The 14,414-nt window shown below is 40.6% G+C and overlaps 1 protein-coding gene across 1 annotated transcript; it reads left to right on the plus strand.

Annotated features, from left to right (window-relative positions):
• Positions 1-3,548: 3,548 nt before the first annotated feature.
• LOC309494672 (protein FAM13A-like) lies at positions 3,549-13,722 on the plus strand (the record flags this gene model as incomplete). Its single annotated transcript, XM_082164087.1, has 5 exons — positions 3,549-3,623; positions 12,423-12,540; positions 12,621-12,827; positions 12,913-13,090; positions 13,301-13,722. 5 exons carry the CDS (start codon positions 3,549-3,551, stop codon positions 13,464-13,466), a joined length of 744 nt encoding a protein of 247 aa, XP_082020213.1. The 3' UTR covers positions 13,467-13,722.
• Between the last annotated feature and the right edge of the window lie 692 nt (positions 13,723-14,414).

Genomic DNA, 14,414 nt, shown 5'->3' on the forward strand with positions numbered 1-14,414 from the left:
CTGATCTTAATTTGGGTTCTTTGTCTCTGCGTTTACATGGTTACTCGTCTGATTGAGATCTTCATCCTTTTTCTGCCCATCTCTCTTGAGAGTGGTAGCAGAGCGTTTCTTGGGGGTGAACCCAGAGAGCTAGAGTTAGAGAGCAGATCGAAGAGAGAAGAGCAGAGCTCTTCTCTATCAGAACATTTTAAACGAGCAGAGTTGAGAGAGTTAGAGCTAAGAGAGAAGAGCAATTAAGCGAGAGCTTTGTTTTGGGTCTAAGATTTTAAACTCAAAGTTGTCCAACCTCCAGGATGAGTTCTGGCCAATTAGACACTGGCTAAATTTAGGAGGTGGCCTTCTTCTCAGTTCTGATCGTAAATTATCTTATCTGGGGGGCTTCCTTACTAACAGAGAGAACAGATGCCACAGTTTAGACATGATCAGTATTATAAGAATACGAAACATTTTACACAGATTTCAATCAAGCCATCTTTTGAATCAAGAGCATAGGATCATACGGATATGAAACACAACACACTTTCATTCAAACATCTAACAGTTATAACATTACATGAGTTATATGGTATCTAAGCATATTAAACACACATATAAGTTGCAGACACAAAATAGAGTTATGTAGTTGCATGATGTTTGATTCTGAGTCCATTGAAAATTGTTCTTGAATGATTTTATGTATAGTTATTGGTAAGAATCAGTTCTCTGGATTGACGAGAAAAAGAACTCTGTTTGTTCGTTCAGAGGTCTTAAGGGGGAAGGAGTCAGGAATGTTGTGGGGGTTCGGTAACATCTGCTGGTATCGATCCGTCTTGCAAACTATCAAAGTTGACCAATAAAAGTCGTTGGTCCGCAGACTTCCTGGAGACTGTGAATGATTCATGACTCAGTTGGGTAATTTGAATCTGCAATGTGAAGACACTTGTGTGATGCCTTGGTCTCTGTCTTTCTCTTAACCAATCAGTAATTTGGCAACAAAGCTAGCCTTGACCAGTTATGTGTTAGTTTCTGGGGGCTCTTGTAAATAGCCCGACTGGTTGGCGCCTGGATCCTGTGACAAGATGGATGAGGATGCAAAAGTCCTGACCAAATCTTCCTCTTTGTTCGGCAGGAAGTGGAAAGTTTGAATTAATCTTCTGGAAGAAGATTAGTCTGCGTTTGGTTCATACCCATTGTCACTACAAATGTGTTGAGTGAACAAACGTGATCTGTTTTCTTACTTTTTCATAACTTCACCCCACAGTAACAAAATCGAGAGTGAAGAGGCCTCTGCAAAAATGGAGACCTAGACATGTGTGAGTAGAAGACAGTGGGGCTGGTGACCCCAACTGCAAGATACTGGGCTTGGTGAGGATCACCAGAAGACAATGGGGCTGGTGACTCCGACTGCAAGATACTGGGCTCGGTGAGGGTCACTGGAAGACAAAGAGGCCAGTGAGGATCACCAGAAGACAATGGGGCCGGTGAACCTCAATAGCCGCGTTTCCACTGTCGGGCCAGGGCCGGGCCGTGCTAGTGCGTGCCAGGGCCAGTCGCGTTTCCACTGTCACTTCCGGGGCTTGATCGGGGCTTACTCTGGGCCAACGGCCAGGATTTCTGGCCCGTCGAATACCTTGGGCCAGAGCGGGCCAGCTCGGGCTAGAGGAGTGGTTACGAACAGAGGCGGAGTTTACCTGAGTCGGGAGACGGCAGCGCCGGATGATTCTGTCAGCATTAAAGACTTTTAAAATAATTTAACTCGCGTTCATGTTTGAATGCCTTGTGTTTGTGATGCAAAAGACTATACGCGCTAACTATTACCATAGTAAACATGGTAAACGCTTGAAGATACGCATAGTAAAAAAACATAGTGAACGCTTGAAGAAATCAGACCAATCATAAAGGCTATCACAGTCATGTTTTTATTGTATCTGTCAGTAGCCTACGTCTCGTCTCATTATACCGGACTATCATAAAATAAAGCAACTTTTTTTTCGGGAGCTTCCTCTGTTTCTCTGACGGAAAATATCTGTATGGGAGTCAAGAGAGTGCTGCTAAAGCTCCTCAGGTCGTATTTTTGGTGGCATATATTTGTAGAAATTGTCATTCTTTCTAAATGTGATGTAAATATGTCCTTTAACTACCAGATAAACAGTAACAGACGCGACTGAAGAAGTAAGTGTGTCCTCTTTCTTTTGTGAAATAGACCTAACGGTAATTTATTTCTGAGTGACTAATGTGCAATTTTGACATAAATTAATTCATTATGATCAATGTATCACTTTTTATTGTAAACCTGTGGTAAAACATCGATGCTTGGGTTTTAAATATTCAAGTAAACAACAAAAATGCCAGCAAACGGCCGCTTTTATCATGTTTGTTTTCAACGCGGTTTCCAGTGATTTCTGATTAGTTTTCTGATAAAACTTCCATTTGTTGGTGAATGGGTTAGTGTGACGTTGTTCCAGAGAGGCGTGTTACGGGCGTGTTTTAGTGAAGCGCTGTGGAGCTTCTGGCCCGACAGTGGAAACGCATGCCCGGTGCTATTAGCCCGAGGCTATCAGCCCGGCACGGCCCCTTTAAAGCCCTGGCCCGACAGTGGAAACGCGGCTAATGTAAGATACTGGGCCCGGCACTGTAAGACACTGAGGCTGGTGAGCTTCACCCTCAGACACGGCTGGCGTGGGGCCAATGAGGGTCACCAGAAGACACTGGGGTCGATGAGGGTCATCACACAGCACTGGGGTCGGTATGGGTCCCTGAAAGACATTGGGGGGCGATGAGGGTCACATTTGAACATTTGTATATTCCTGATGAAGGTCGTGTGACCAAAACGTTGATAATACATATTCATTTTAATTGCAAGTAGGGCTGGGCGATATATCGATATGAAAAATATATCGATATATTTTTGTAATGCGATATGGAATTAGACCATTTCGCATATCGATATAGTTCAAATTTGTGCTGCTCCCCGCGCCCCCGCCCCTCCTTTTCGCGGGGGGCGGGGGGCACAGAGCCACTCTTCAACAAACATGGAGGAAGCAACTATGTCTGCGGAGCGTGCGGAGGAATTGGTTAGTAAAAGAAAAAGCAGTGGCTCAGTAATTTGGAGATGGTTCGGATTCAGAGTCTCAGATGAGCAACAACATCACGTTATTTGTAGGGAGTGCAATAAACAAGTTCCAGCCAGGGGTGGAAGCACTACAAATCTTTTTCACCACCTAGCAGAAGCCCCAGCCGCAAGCCATCGACAACCCGAAAAAGCTCCAGCCCCGAAACAAAGCTCACTGCAAACTTAATTTTCCCGCAATGTGCCTTATGAAAAGAAAAGTGACAAGTGGTGTACTATAACTAAAACGGTGTCCTATCACATTGCTAAAGATATGGTCCCCGTTGCAAATGTGGAACAAGTCGGATTCAAAAAGCTACTGAAAACTATGGACCCGAGATATGAGCTTCCCAGTCGCAACTACTTTGCACGAGAAGCACTGCCACAAATGTACACTGAAGTCAGGCAGAGCCTTGCTGACCGGCTCGCTAACGTGACCCATTTTGCGTTGACCAGCGATATGTGGTCGAGCAGGACGTGTGAGCCTTACATGAGCGTGACAGTTCACTTCATTCAAGACTGGGAGATGAAAACAGTGTGTCTCCAAACAAGTTATTTCCCCCAGGATCACACCGGTGAGCACATAGCTGAGGCCCTGCAGGACGCAATTGCAAGCTGGAAACTCCAAGAAAAGTATCTGGTTGCTATAACAACCGACAACGGGATCAACATCGTCAAAGCGCCAAAATTTTAATAAGCCATTTATAGTTGTCAAAAAAACAACTAGGCTATAAGTAATTTTTTTTTACTTTTCTCATAAATATATTTATTTCAGAAAAAGATTGGCCTATTTTATTTTATAGGGTATTTTTATTTAAGATTTTAATTTAATTTAAATGTGCACCTTATGGAGCTTTGATTTCAAAAAAGGTACTCCTGCTGTTATTCAGTATTTATGTTTACATTTTATTGTTATTTGAACAGCTGAGCATTTAATTGCGAACCAGGTGAAGAAACCTTTTTATTATTTATTCATTTGATTTTGCAACTGTTCACTGAAATGGCCGGTTTCAATAAAACTACTTGTGACATGTCATATTTGGCTTTGACTTTGACTGAACATTTGCTCTCACTTTGCGGAAAAAATATCGGGATATATATCGTATATCGATATTCAGCCTAAATATATCGGGATATGACTTTTGGTCCATATCGCCCAGCCCTAATTGCAAGTAACGATAGTGTGTGGGAGTTCCTAATCTGCTGAAACGACCTACCTATTTGGTCTTGTTATCCTACGCACCTATCACCTGCAGGTGTGCGATGGAGTTTGTGCACTAATAAGACCATATTAACATTATAAAAAGGTAATACTATAAATTATCTAAATGAGTTCTAATCTAAATGAATATTACCTTAGTATAGAAGGTTACAAGGTGGCTAAAGGCACACCCTAAGAAACATTTGCTTTTCACTACTCCCATAGTGTATGATTGCAGAATAGTATTGAAAATTGATGAGCAACAGATTTTGTGTGAAAATAAATCATAAAGGTGGTTTGTTAGTTTAAAAATCGTATTAATGTATGAGGTGGCAAGGAGGTACACATTGGGTAAAACCATAGACTGTAAAAAAATATGGACGTACTGTCCGTGACGTCACCTGTAGGTTTCTGAAGAGCATTTTTGAAGCCTAAAGTGGGCGGAGCCGGCCGTCGCCATCTTGGCCTTACGTCACTCCCGGATAACAGAAAATGGGCAAAGAGGCTGAGGAGCCTGGCTATCTGAAATCACGCCCACCTGGTTCGACGAGATCTAGTTAGCTTATGCTACTGACAGTACCAAGTCTGCGAAGTCCTGCACAGGGCCTCGCGGTAAAGTGACAGTTCATGATGTAAAGCCAATTAAAAGTTCCTATTTTTGCCCTTCGCAATATTATAATAGTTAAAAGACATGGCTACAAGTGAGACTGTGTATCGTGATTCTGTACTATTCTGCTAGTTGAAAATGTATTATGCAGTAACTTAATATTCAGGGGCGGATCTAGAAAAATATTTATGGGGTGGCGAGAGGGGGGCAGGAATTTTTGAGGGGTGGCAACATATGGCAGACGTATATAAACTGAATTTAATCACAGTTAAATTGGCCATAACTTAATTCGTTGCTGCCAATAGGGATGGGTATCATTCGGTATTACTACTCTTACCAATAGGCCTACTCCTTATCGATCCGGTACTTTAACGGTATTATCAGTTCTTTTTGTTATATTAAAAAAAGGGGGAAAAAATTATTTAGAACACAATTAATATTGCTTTATATTTTGAAATGTAAAATAAATATCTATAGTAAAAGAAAAAGCAACGCTTTAACAAAACAAATAAAACATATGGTATGCAGAAGGGTGCAGGCTTTTGTTTTATATTCAGAAGACATAGGACACCAAAAACAAAGTACAAACACATGGTCAAAGAAAAACAAAGTATACAATTAAACAAATATACAAATTATATATCCAGTGCTTTAATAATCAGGAGTAATATGGGCTAAAAAGACATCTAATAAAGTCAGATTTAAAATAACACTGCATAGTTTATCATAGATAGATTAAAGCTTATATCATTCAAGAGCTGCGACTGATTTTCTCTTTGCCTTTGTTATTTGATTCACATTAATGGAGCAATCGTCAGCAGGATTATTAGACTGCTGCCTCTTTAAGACCAAATGCAGATCTAATCATTATTACGTAATTTACGCATCATATTTTCTCCCAACTATTAACGCCCATACTTAATCCTATTTGTTATTTCCCCAGGTGTAACCTATGGTTGTAACCTGGTTTCATTGCTGTGATATCTGAGAGGAATTGGATTTAACAGGACTGCTTAGCTAATCAAATGATCGATCTCCTAACTGGCACTGTATTGTGTGTTTTAAATATGTTACTGCTCAAACCTCATTGTTACAACGCGGACTGTTGAGCAGACGCGTCTCAAGCCTATTAGTGATCCAACGCTGCATACTCTTAAAGGTTACGTCCGTGGATCACGGCTGAACGCGTCTTCTCCACACTCACTTATAAACAAACATTTTTTTTTTCGCCTATCGTGCGTCTACTCTACACCCCTACCACTAAAAAACCTAAAAAACCTCATAGTTACAACGCGGACTGTTGAGCAGACGCGTCTCAAGCCTATTAGTGATCCAACGCTGCATACTCTTAAAGGTTACGTCCATGGATCACGGCTGAACGCGTCTTCTCCACACTCCCTTACAAACAAACTTATAATATAAATTAGTATTAATATTGATAGCATCACTGGTAGCTTCGTTGCTAACTCACTGTCCATCTGTTAAAATGGCGAATATATCAGATGAAAGTAGTCTACCGCTTGGTGCAGGTGAGGACACATTTGAGCTTCACGCACTGCAGTCTGAGCTGGAAGCTGTTGAGAAACAGATCCACAACCTTTTATTGAGACAGGCCGAGCTGAGAGACCGGTGTTTGGCTCTTGAAACATCACGCGCCGATGCACACAAATCAGTGTTTAACGTTACTAACCCGCTGACTCCGACCGCGTCTACTCCGTGCGTTCCTCAGCATCGGTCGAAATCAGCCATGGTCTCGTTCACTCCGGCTCCAACACGCCACCATGAAGCCTGGGTGGTTCCGCAGCGGAAGACGCGAGTCAGGTTTAGACCAAGACTTTCTCCGACCCTCCCGGTTTTCGAGTTATCGACACAAAACCGCTTCTCCCCTCTACGCGAAACAGAACGCGATGCTGTGATCATCGGCGATTCCATCGTTCGGCATGTACACGCTACGTTAGGTAAAAGTAAGGTGCAAAGTCACTGCTTTCCTGGTGCTCGTGTTTCTGAAATCGCTGCTCGCGTTCCCGAGATCCTGAACGGTGACGAGCGCATCGGAACTGTGGTCCTGCACGCGGGAGTGAACGACATCAGGCTGCGCCAGACGGAGATTCTGAAGAAAGACTTCAGGAATCTAATCGATACGGTACGCAGCACATCGCCTGAAACAACGATCATTGTGTCAGGACCGCTTCCCACGTACCGACTAGGGCATGAAAAGTTCAGCAGATTATTTGCGCTAAATGAATGGTTAATGTCATGGTGCAATGAGCAGAAACTGCTCTTTGTAAATAATTGGAATCTGTTTTGGGAGCGTCCTAGGCTTTTCCGTGCTGATGGCTTACACCCAAGCAGATTCGGAGCGGATCTTCTGTCAGATAACATCTCCAAAATGTTAAATACCCTTTGACTAGTAACCAAAAGTCCAAATCATAGTCTCTGCTGCACCAATTCAACTGATATAAATACTAGTGTAGAACATTGCATAGAAACCGTGTCTATTCCTCGTTTAGTGAGATCAAATAATAAATCTAATGCAGGATCTAGGAAAAATCTAATTGTTATTAAAACAGAAAATGTTGCTATTAGTAAACAAAAACTATTTCTAAAGCTAGGTCTTCTAAACATTAGATCACTCACACCTAAGGCAGTTATTGTAAATGAAATAGTCACAGATAATAGCTTCGATATACTTTGCCTTACTGAAACCTGGCTTAAACCAAATGATTATTTCGGTATTAATGAGTCTACTCCTCCTGGATACTGTTATAGGCATGAGCCCCGTCTGATTGGTCGTGGCGGAGGTGTTGCAACCATTTATAAAGATATTCTAAATGTTACCCAGAAAACGGGTTATAAGTTTATTTCATTTGAAGTACTTGTACTAAATGTTACGCTCTTAGATGTTAGAAAAACATCCCTATTATCTCTAGCCTTGGCTACCGTATATAGACCGCCAGGGCCTTACGCTGATTTCCTAAAAGAGTTTGCAGATTTTCTCTCAGACCTATTAGTCAATGTCGATAAAGCACTAATTGTTGGAGATTTTAACATACACGTAGATAATCCAAATGATGCGTTAGGAGCTGCGTTTACAGATTTATTAAATTCATTTGGGGTCAAGCAAAACGTCACCAGACCAACACATCGTCTTAATCATACACTCGATTTAATTATATCACATGGAACCGATCCAACCGATATAGATATCATTCCACAAAGTGATGAAGTCACTGATCACTACATGGTAACTTGCATATTACGTACTGCTGTAATATGTCATGCGGCGTCGCGTTATCAACCAGGCAGAACAATCCTCCCATCCACCATAGATCATTTCTCAAATTGCTTATCTAATCTGTCTCAGCTGCTGCCTGAACCCAAACAAACAGATGAACTAGAAGAACTAACTAGCACTATGAGCACCATTCTCTCTAGAACATTGGATGTGGTTGCACCTATTAAATTAAAAAAGGTCAGAGAGAAAAATAAAGCACCATGGTATAACAATACTACGCATGTTTTAAAGAGAGAAACGCGTATTTTAGAGCGTAAATGGAAACAAACTAATTTAGAGGTCTTTAGAATCGCGTGGAAAGACAGTATGTCACGTTATAAAAAGGCCCTAAAAGCGGCCAGGGCTGAGCACCTCCGCAAACTAATAGAAAACAACCAAAACAATCCAAGGTTTTTATTTAACACCGTGGCTAGACTAACAAATAAACAGACGTCACCCGAACAAAATATCCCGTTACAGTTCAGTAGTAATGATTTCATGAACTTCTTCACTGAGAAAATAGAAAGCATCAGAACCACAATTGTAAACATTCAATCTTCAATCGCGCCTTATAATTCAGCTTCAATTATCACCCCGAAAGAACAATTACAGTGCTTTGCAACTATAGAACAAAAAGAGTTAAATAAACTTATCACTTCATCTAAAACAACAACATGTTTATTAGATCCTATACCAACTAAACTACTGAAAGAAGTGTTACCTGTAGTGGAAGATCCTCTCCTCAATATTATTAACTCGTCTTTATCTTTAGGTCATGTTCCAAGAACATTTAAACTGGCAGTTATAAAACCTCTCATTAAGAAACCACAATTAGATCATAATAATCTAGCAAATTATAGACCCATTTCAAATCTTCCATTTATGTCTAAAATATTAGAAAAAGTGGTGTCCGCTCAACTGGGCTCTTTCTTGCAACAAAATGAGATCTATGAAAAGTTTCAGTCTGGATTCAGACCGCATCATAGCACTGAAACTGCGCTCGTTAAAATCACAAATGATTTACTTTTAGCTTCTGACCAAGGCTGTATCTCAATACTAGTTTTACTTGATCTTAGTGCTGCGTTCGATACTATAGATCATACATTACTCTTAGATCGACTACAAAATTATACTGGTGTTCAAGGACAAGCACTAAGCTGGTTCAAATCATACCTATCTGACCGCTACCATTTTGTCTATTTAAATGGAGAAAAATCGATCATAACTCCAGTAAACTATGGAGTGCCGCAGGGATCTGTATTAGGCCCTCTGTTATTTTCAATATATATGATGCCACTTGGAAATATTATAAGGAAACATGGAATTAGTTTCTTTTGTTATGCTGATGACACTCAAATATATATTTCATCACGGCCGGATGAAAACGCAAAATTTTCCAAATTGACAGAGTGTGTTAAAGATATAAAAGATTGGATGACCCGTAATTTTCTTTTATTAAATCCAGACAAGACAGAGGTAATACTTATCGGTTCAAAAAACCGCCCACAAAACCTCGCACAATACAACTTTAACATCATAGGATGTCCTGTTACTTTATCCTCTACAGTAAAAGACCTGGGTGTTATACTCGATTGCAACCTGTCTTTTGAAAATCATATTTCATATGTTACAAAAACAGCATTTTTCCACCTTAGAAACATTGCTAAGCTACGTAATATGCTATCAGTTTCTGATGCAGAAAAGTTAGTTCATGCATTCATGACCTCGAGACTGGATTACTGTAATGCTTTACTAGCTGGTTGTCCTGCATCCTCAATAAACAAGCTACAGTTAGTCCAAAATGCCGCCGCTAGAGTTCTTACTAGATCAAGAAAATATGATCATATAACACCGATTTTATCATCACTGCATTGGTTACCTATAAAGTTCCGTATTAATTACAAGGTATTGCTACTGACCTATAAAGCCCTAAACGGCTTAGCTCCAGTCTATTTAACGGATCTTTTATCACCCTATAATCCATCGCGCTCTTTAAGATCACTAAATTCAAGGCTTTTGGTCATACCTAGGATATCCAGAACCACCAAAGGAGGGAGAGCATTCTCACATTTGGCTCCAAAACTCTGGAATAGTCTTCCTGATACTGTTCGTTGCTCAGACTCGCTCTCCCAGTTTAAAACTAGATTAAAGTCGCATCTCTTCAGCCAGGCATTCATATAATCCTACAGTTCAAACTACAATCCGGCCTCTAGCTCATAAATGCCAGAGGAGAACTGGCCCCCGACTGAGCCTGGGTTCTCCCAAGGTTTTTTTTTTCTCCATTAGGTCACCTGATGGAGTTTTAGGACACCATTAGGTCACTTGATGAAGTTTTTCGGTTCCTTGCCACTGTTGCCTTTGGCTTGCTCAGTTGGGGATATTTTGGGGATATTTAATTTAATTTTATCAATCAATAAATTCCTCTTGAAACAAACTTTGTTGTATTATTTTAATTTAATACTGTGAAGCTGCTTTGATACAATCTGTATTGTGAAAAGCGCTATACAAATAAACTTGACTTGACTTGACTTTTAACGTAACGTACGTCGGCGTAAAGGCGACCATCAGTAAACGTTATGGATACAAACAATATTTTATATATTTTTATTGAACTGTTCTTGTCTTTACTAAAATCTAAATTAGGCTAATCAAAGGGAAGAGTGCTCTTACAAATCACGAGGGAGCGATTTGACCGCTGATTTTGGCTAACCTAATAGACTCGCTGTTTTTGCTGATGCTGAATCGTCATTCATTTCCTATGGAGATTCGCAGACCGCATCCGAATGGGTGCGAACCGGGTCCGAACGAGTGCGGTGCGAAAAAAATCGTGTCCGTTGGTCATCCGGATGCGTTCAAAAAATTTAACTCTTGCGAAAGGCTACGGACGGCGGAAGTTAGCGTTGCTATGGTAATGATAAACAAACCTGAATTCTCAACTTTTAATAAAATAAATAATGATTTTATAACGATAAGTTGTCATGCCATTTTTTTATTTTCATGATTTTCTAACGTTATTAGGGCAGTTAATACAATTAAAAGCCCTATACCACTATATCACATTTAGCCGACCTGACATATCAACGTCCTGGGGAACTTTCCTCCACGCAGCAGCCTGTCTCTATAACCCTCATCAGAGAGATCATACAGAATTGTACATTCTGACACTGACAAAATCATCCGTTAATCTCTCCGCCATTTTTGTTCTACTCGCTTCCGAAGCTTTTCAACGGTGTAGTACGTCCGCTGGGGGCGTATTGCGTATTACGGAGCTGATTTCAACTGCCAGTATGAAGGCGGCGTAACATTACACTATCACACTAAACTGCATTTGAATGTGTTGAAATGTATTATGTTAGTTTGTCTGTATGAGACTAGCAGTAAGCTAGATCAACATTAGAATAACATACAGATCATATTCTAACATTTCATCATGTTGAGCTATATAACATTGATTAGTTTTATGTAAATGTGCTCACCTGTTTAATAAAGTACATGTAGAAGCGGTCGACGTCTCGGACGTGGAGCTCTCGTTTATATACTGTCTATATGGGAGCTCTAGGCATCTCGAAAACACCGCGCTGATATTGATTCTCGTTTTAGTTCTCCTTTTGTATCCAAAGTCTGCTTGCCATGGTCCATAATGTTTAAACGAAACAACAACAACAGCGTGCAAATAGACATTGCGAACTACCGTCAGTCGCTTTGGTTACTATCAGAGGGCTCTGGTTCATAGCTCTGGTTGCCATGGCAGTACGAGGGGAAACCAGGGACAACGCGGATATGACGCCATTGACGGCGACAAAACGGAAATAAAGAAACGGGACGTTTCTCGAATTAAATTACAAATTTCTCCTGGTTTGAAAGTTGTTGGAAACAGTCGGGATAATGTAAGTACACAACAAAAAAATATATATAACATAGATATAGTGATTTTTGCTATTTTTAAAGCAAAAAAGTTACATATTGTGGCTTTAAAGCCCCGTTTACAGATAGTTTCTGATGAAATCGAATGGTTAAGATTAAAATTTGGACACATGCTGCTGTCCCGAGAATTTTAGGTTTCTTTCCAAGTGTAGCCCACATGAAGAAATGCTATTGTAAATGTAATATTTCCTGACTATACATCCTTTAAAATGCACACTTGGTAGACAGCTTCCTGTAAAGTTATTTTCTTATGCAGTCTGTCCTGTACAGAAGCCTACATTAGTTAACCGTCCTGATTTTTTTTTTTTTTTCTGAAACTTTTGTGCAGGTGGAAACACAGAAGAATGTTTTTGGTGTGCCTCTGATTGACCTGAGGAAGAGTGGACAGATGAGGCAGGGTCTTCCTCTAGCGCTCATGCACATAGTGGAGTTTGTGGAGAAGCATGGTGAGTGTGTTTGACACTGTTTCTCAGTCTCCACGTATTCTGAGATTATGTGTATTTCTAAAATGTGTGTTTGTGTTTAGGTCTCAGTCAGAGTGGCCTGTTCAGAGTTGGCGGGAAAGTGAAACTCTGCCAGGAATTAAGGAAAGGTTTTGATCAAGGAAGCTTTCCGGAGTTTGACAGTGGGGATATTCCTACTCTTGCCTCCTTATTGAAACTTTTCCTCAGGGAGTTGCCTGGTGGACTTATTCCAGAGTCACACAGGACACAACTGCTGAAGGTGTTCAGGGGTAGGTGAAGCTGCGGTGGTGAGGAGTGAACATTTTGGAATAAGAAAATCAAATCTGATTGAATCTTCTTCATTGTATGTTGCAGATTCAAAAGAGGAAGAACTGAATCAGGCTGTGAGGATGATCCGGAACAGTCTTCCGGAGGAACATTTTAACATCCTCTGCTACCTGATGTACTTCCTGTCCCGTGTGGCAGCTGAGAGTCTTCTAAATCGTATGACATCCAAGAACTTGTCAATAGTTTTTGGACCCACCATCTTTCAGTAAGTGTTTGTGTGTGTATTCAGCTGATAGAGTCTGTACCCCCAAGCACATTACAATGTAACTCAAGTACTGAGGTTTCAAGAATTACATGCACAAGTTTTCAGGATCCTATGAGACACAGAGACCAGTCTGATGGAGCTGTCAATCATAAAAGAAAGATGGGTGTCTGTTATATAGTGATGTGACACGTTTGTTATCTGTGTGTGCAGCGTTCCTCTTGGCCCCACCATGATTGAGGAACAGGGGCTGTGTAACACTTTGACAGAGCACCTGCTGAACAACCTGAAACATTTGCTGCCGAACATGTACCCTCATGCATCCACCGGCAACAGAGCAGTGAGTTTATACTGTTTTATAAGTTTATGTTTCAAATGATGGTGGCATCTGTATGTGACTTGGGTTTATGAAATTGAATCTGCCATTATAAAAATAATTAAATTAAATTATTAGTCATTGCTACTAGTATTTAAGAGTGAAAATGATGATAGGCTAATTCTTTAGTTTTGTATATGTATGAGAGATTGAAAATGCTTAGAAATGATCACAAAAAGATCACATACACCCACAAACATGCACACATACAGTAGGATTCTGGTCATTATGGGTTTATTTAGAACCATTTATTGTTGAGTGCTTGTCAGTCCATCTTCATGCTTGTTCTGTGTATTTTCCAGATCAAAACTGAAGGGGTTAGACCATTTATCCCGAGGCTTGTGGACCTTAGGAAGCAAATAAAACCGCCTGGGCCTAGGCCTCACTTCCCCCAACAAATATTTGGCCTGTCGTTTGCAAATAAAACCTGTCCTCAGTAAGGTGTTCACTACTCTTTCAATGCGGGGGACCGACTCCATGAAAATGGGAGCCTCTAACTTGGAATAAAAGGACTCGTCCGTTAATTGTCTCAGCCCTTCCTGCAGATAGCGTGCCCTATCCATAATCACCACCGCACTTCCCTTATCTGCAGGTTTAATCACAATGTCAGTTCTGCGAGTCAAATCTTCCAACGCCTTAAAGGGATAGTTCACTTTGAAATTAAATGTTGGTATGTTTTAGCTTACCTCAAGGGCATCCAAGATGTAGGTGTCTTTTTTTCCGCAGTAGTTTCAATTTTGATATTTTTAGGTCAAACCGTTCTTGTCTGTCAGTCATATAATGCAGGTCGATGGTCACTTGTCTCAAACAGCATGCACAGAGTCCAAATTAAAACAATTCCCCGTCGTCCAAATTAAACAATTCCCCATCGTAAGTACACATTGATGGCCTAAGACACGAAACGAGCGGTTTGTGTGAGAAAACGAACAGTATTTATATCGTTTTTACCTC

This window comes from Leuciscus leuciscus, assembly GCF_965113295.1.
Source record: "Leuciscus leuciscus genome assembly, chromosome: 3".
Classification (NCBI taxonomy): domain Eukaryota; kingdom Metazoa; phylum Chordata; class Actinopteri; order Cypriniformes; family Leuciscidae; genus Leuciscus; species Leuciscus leuciscus.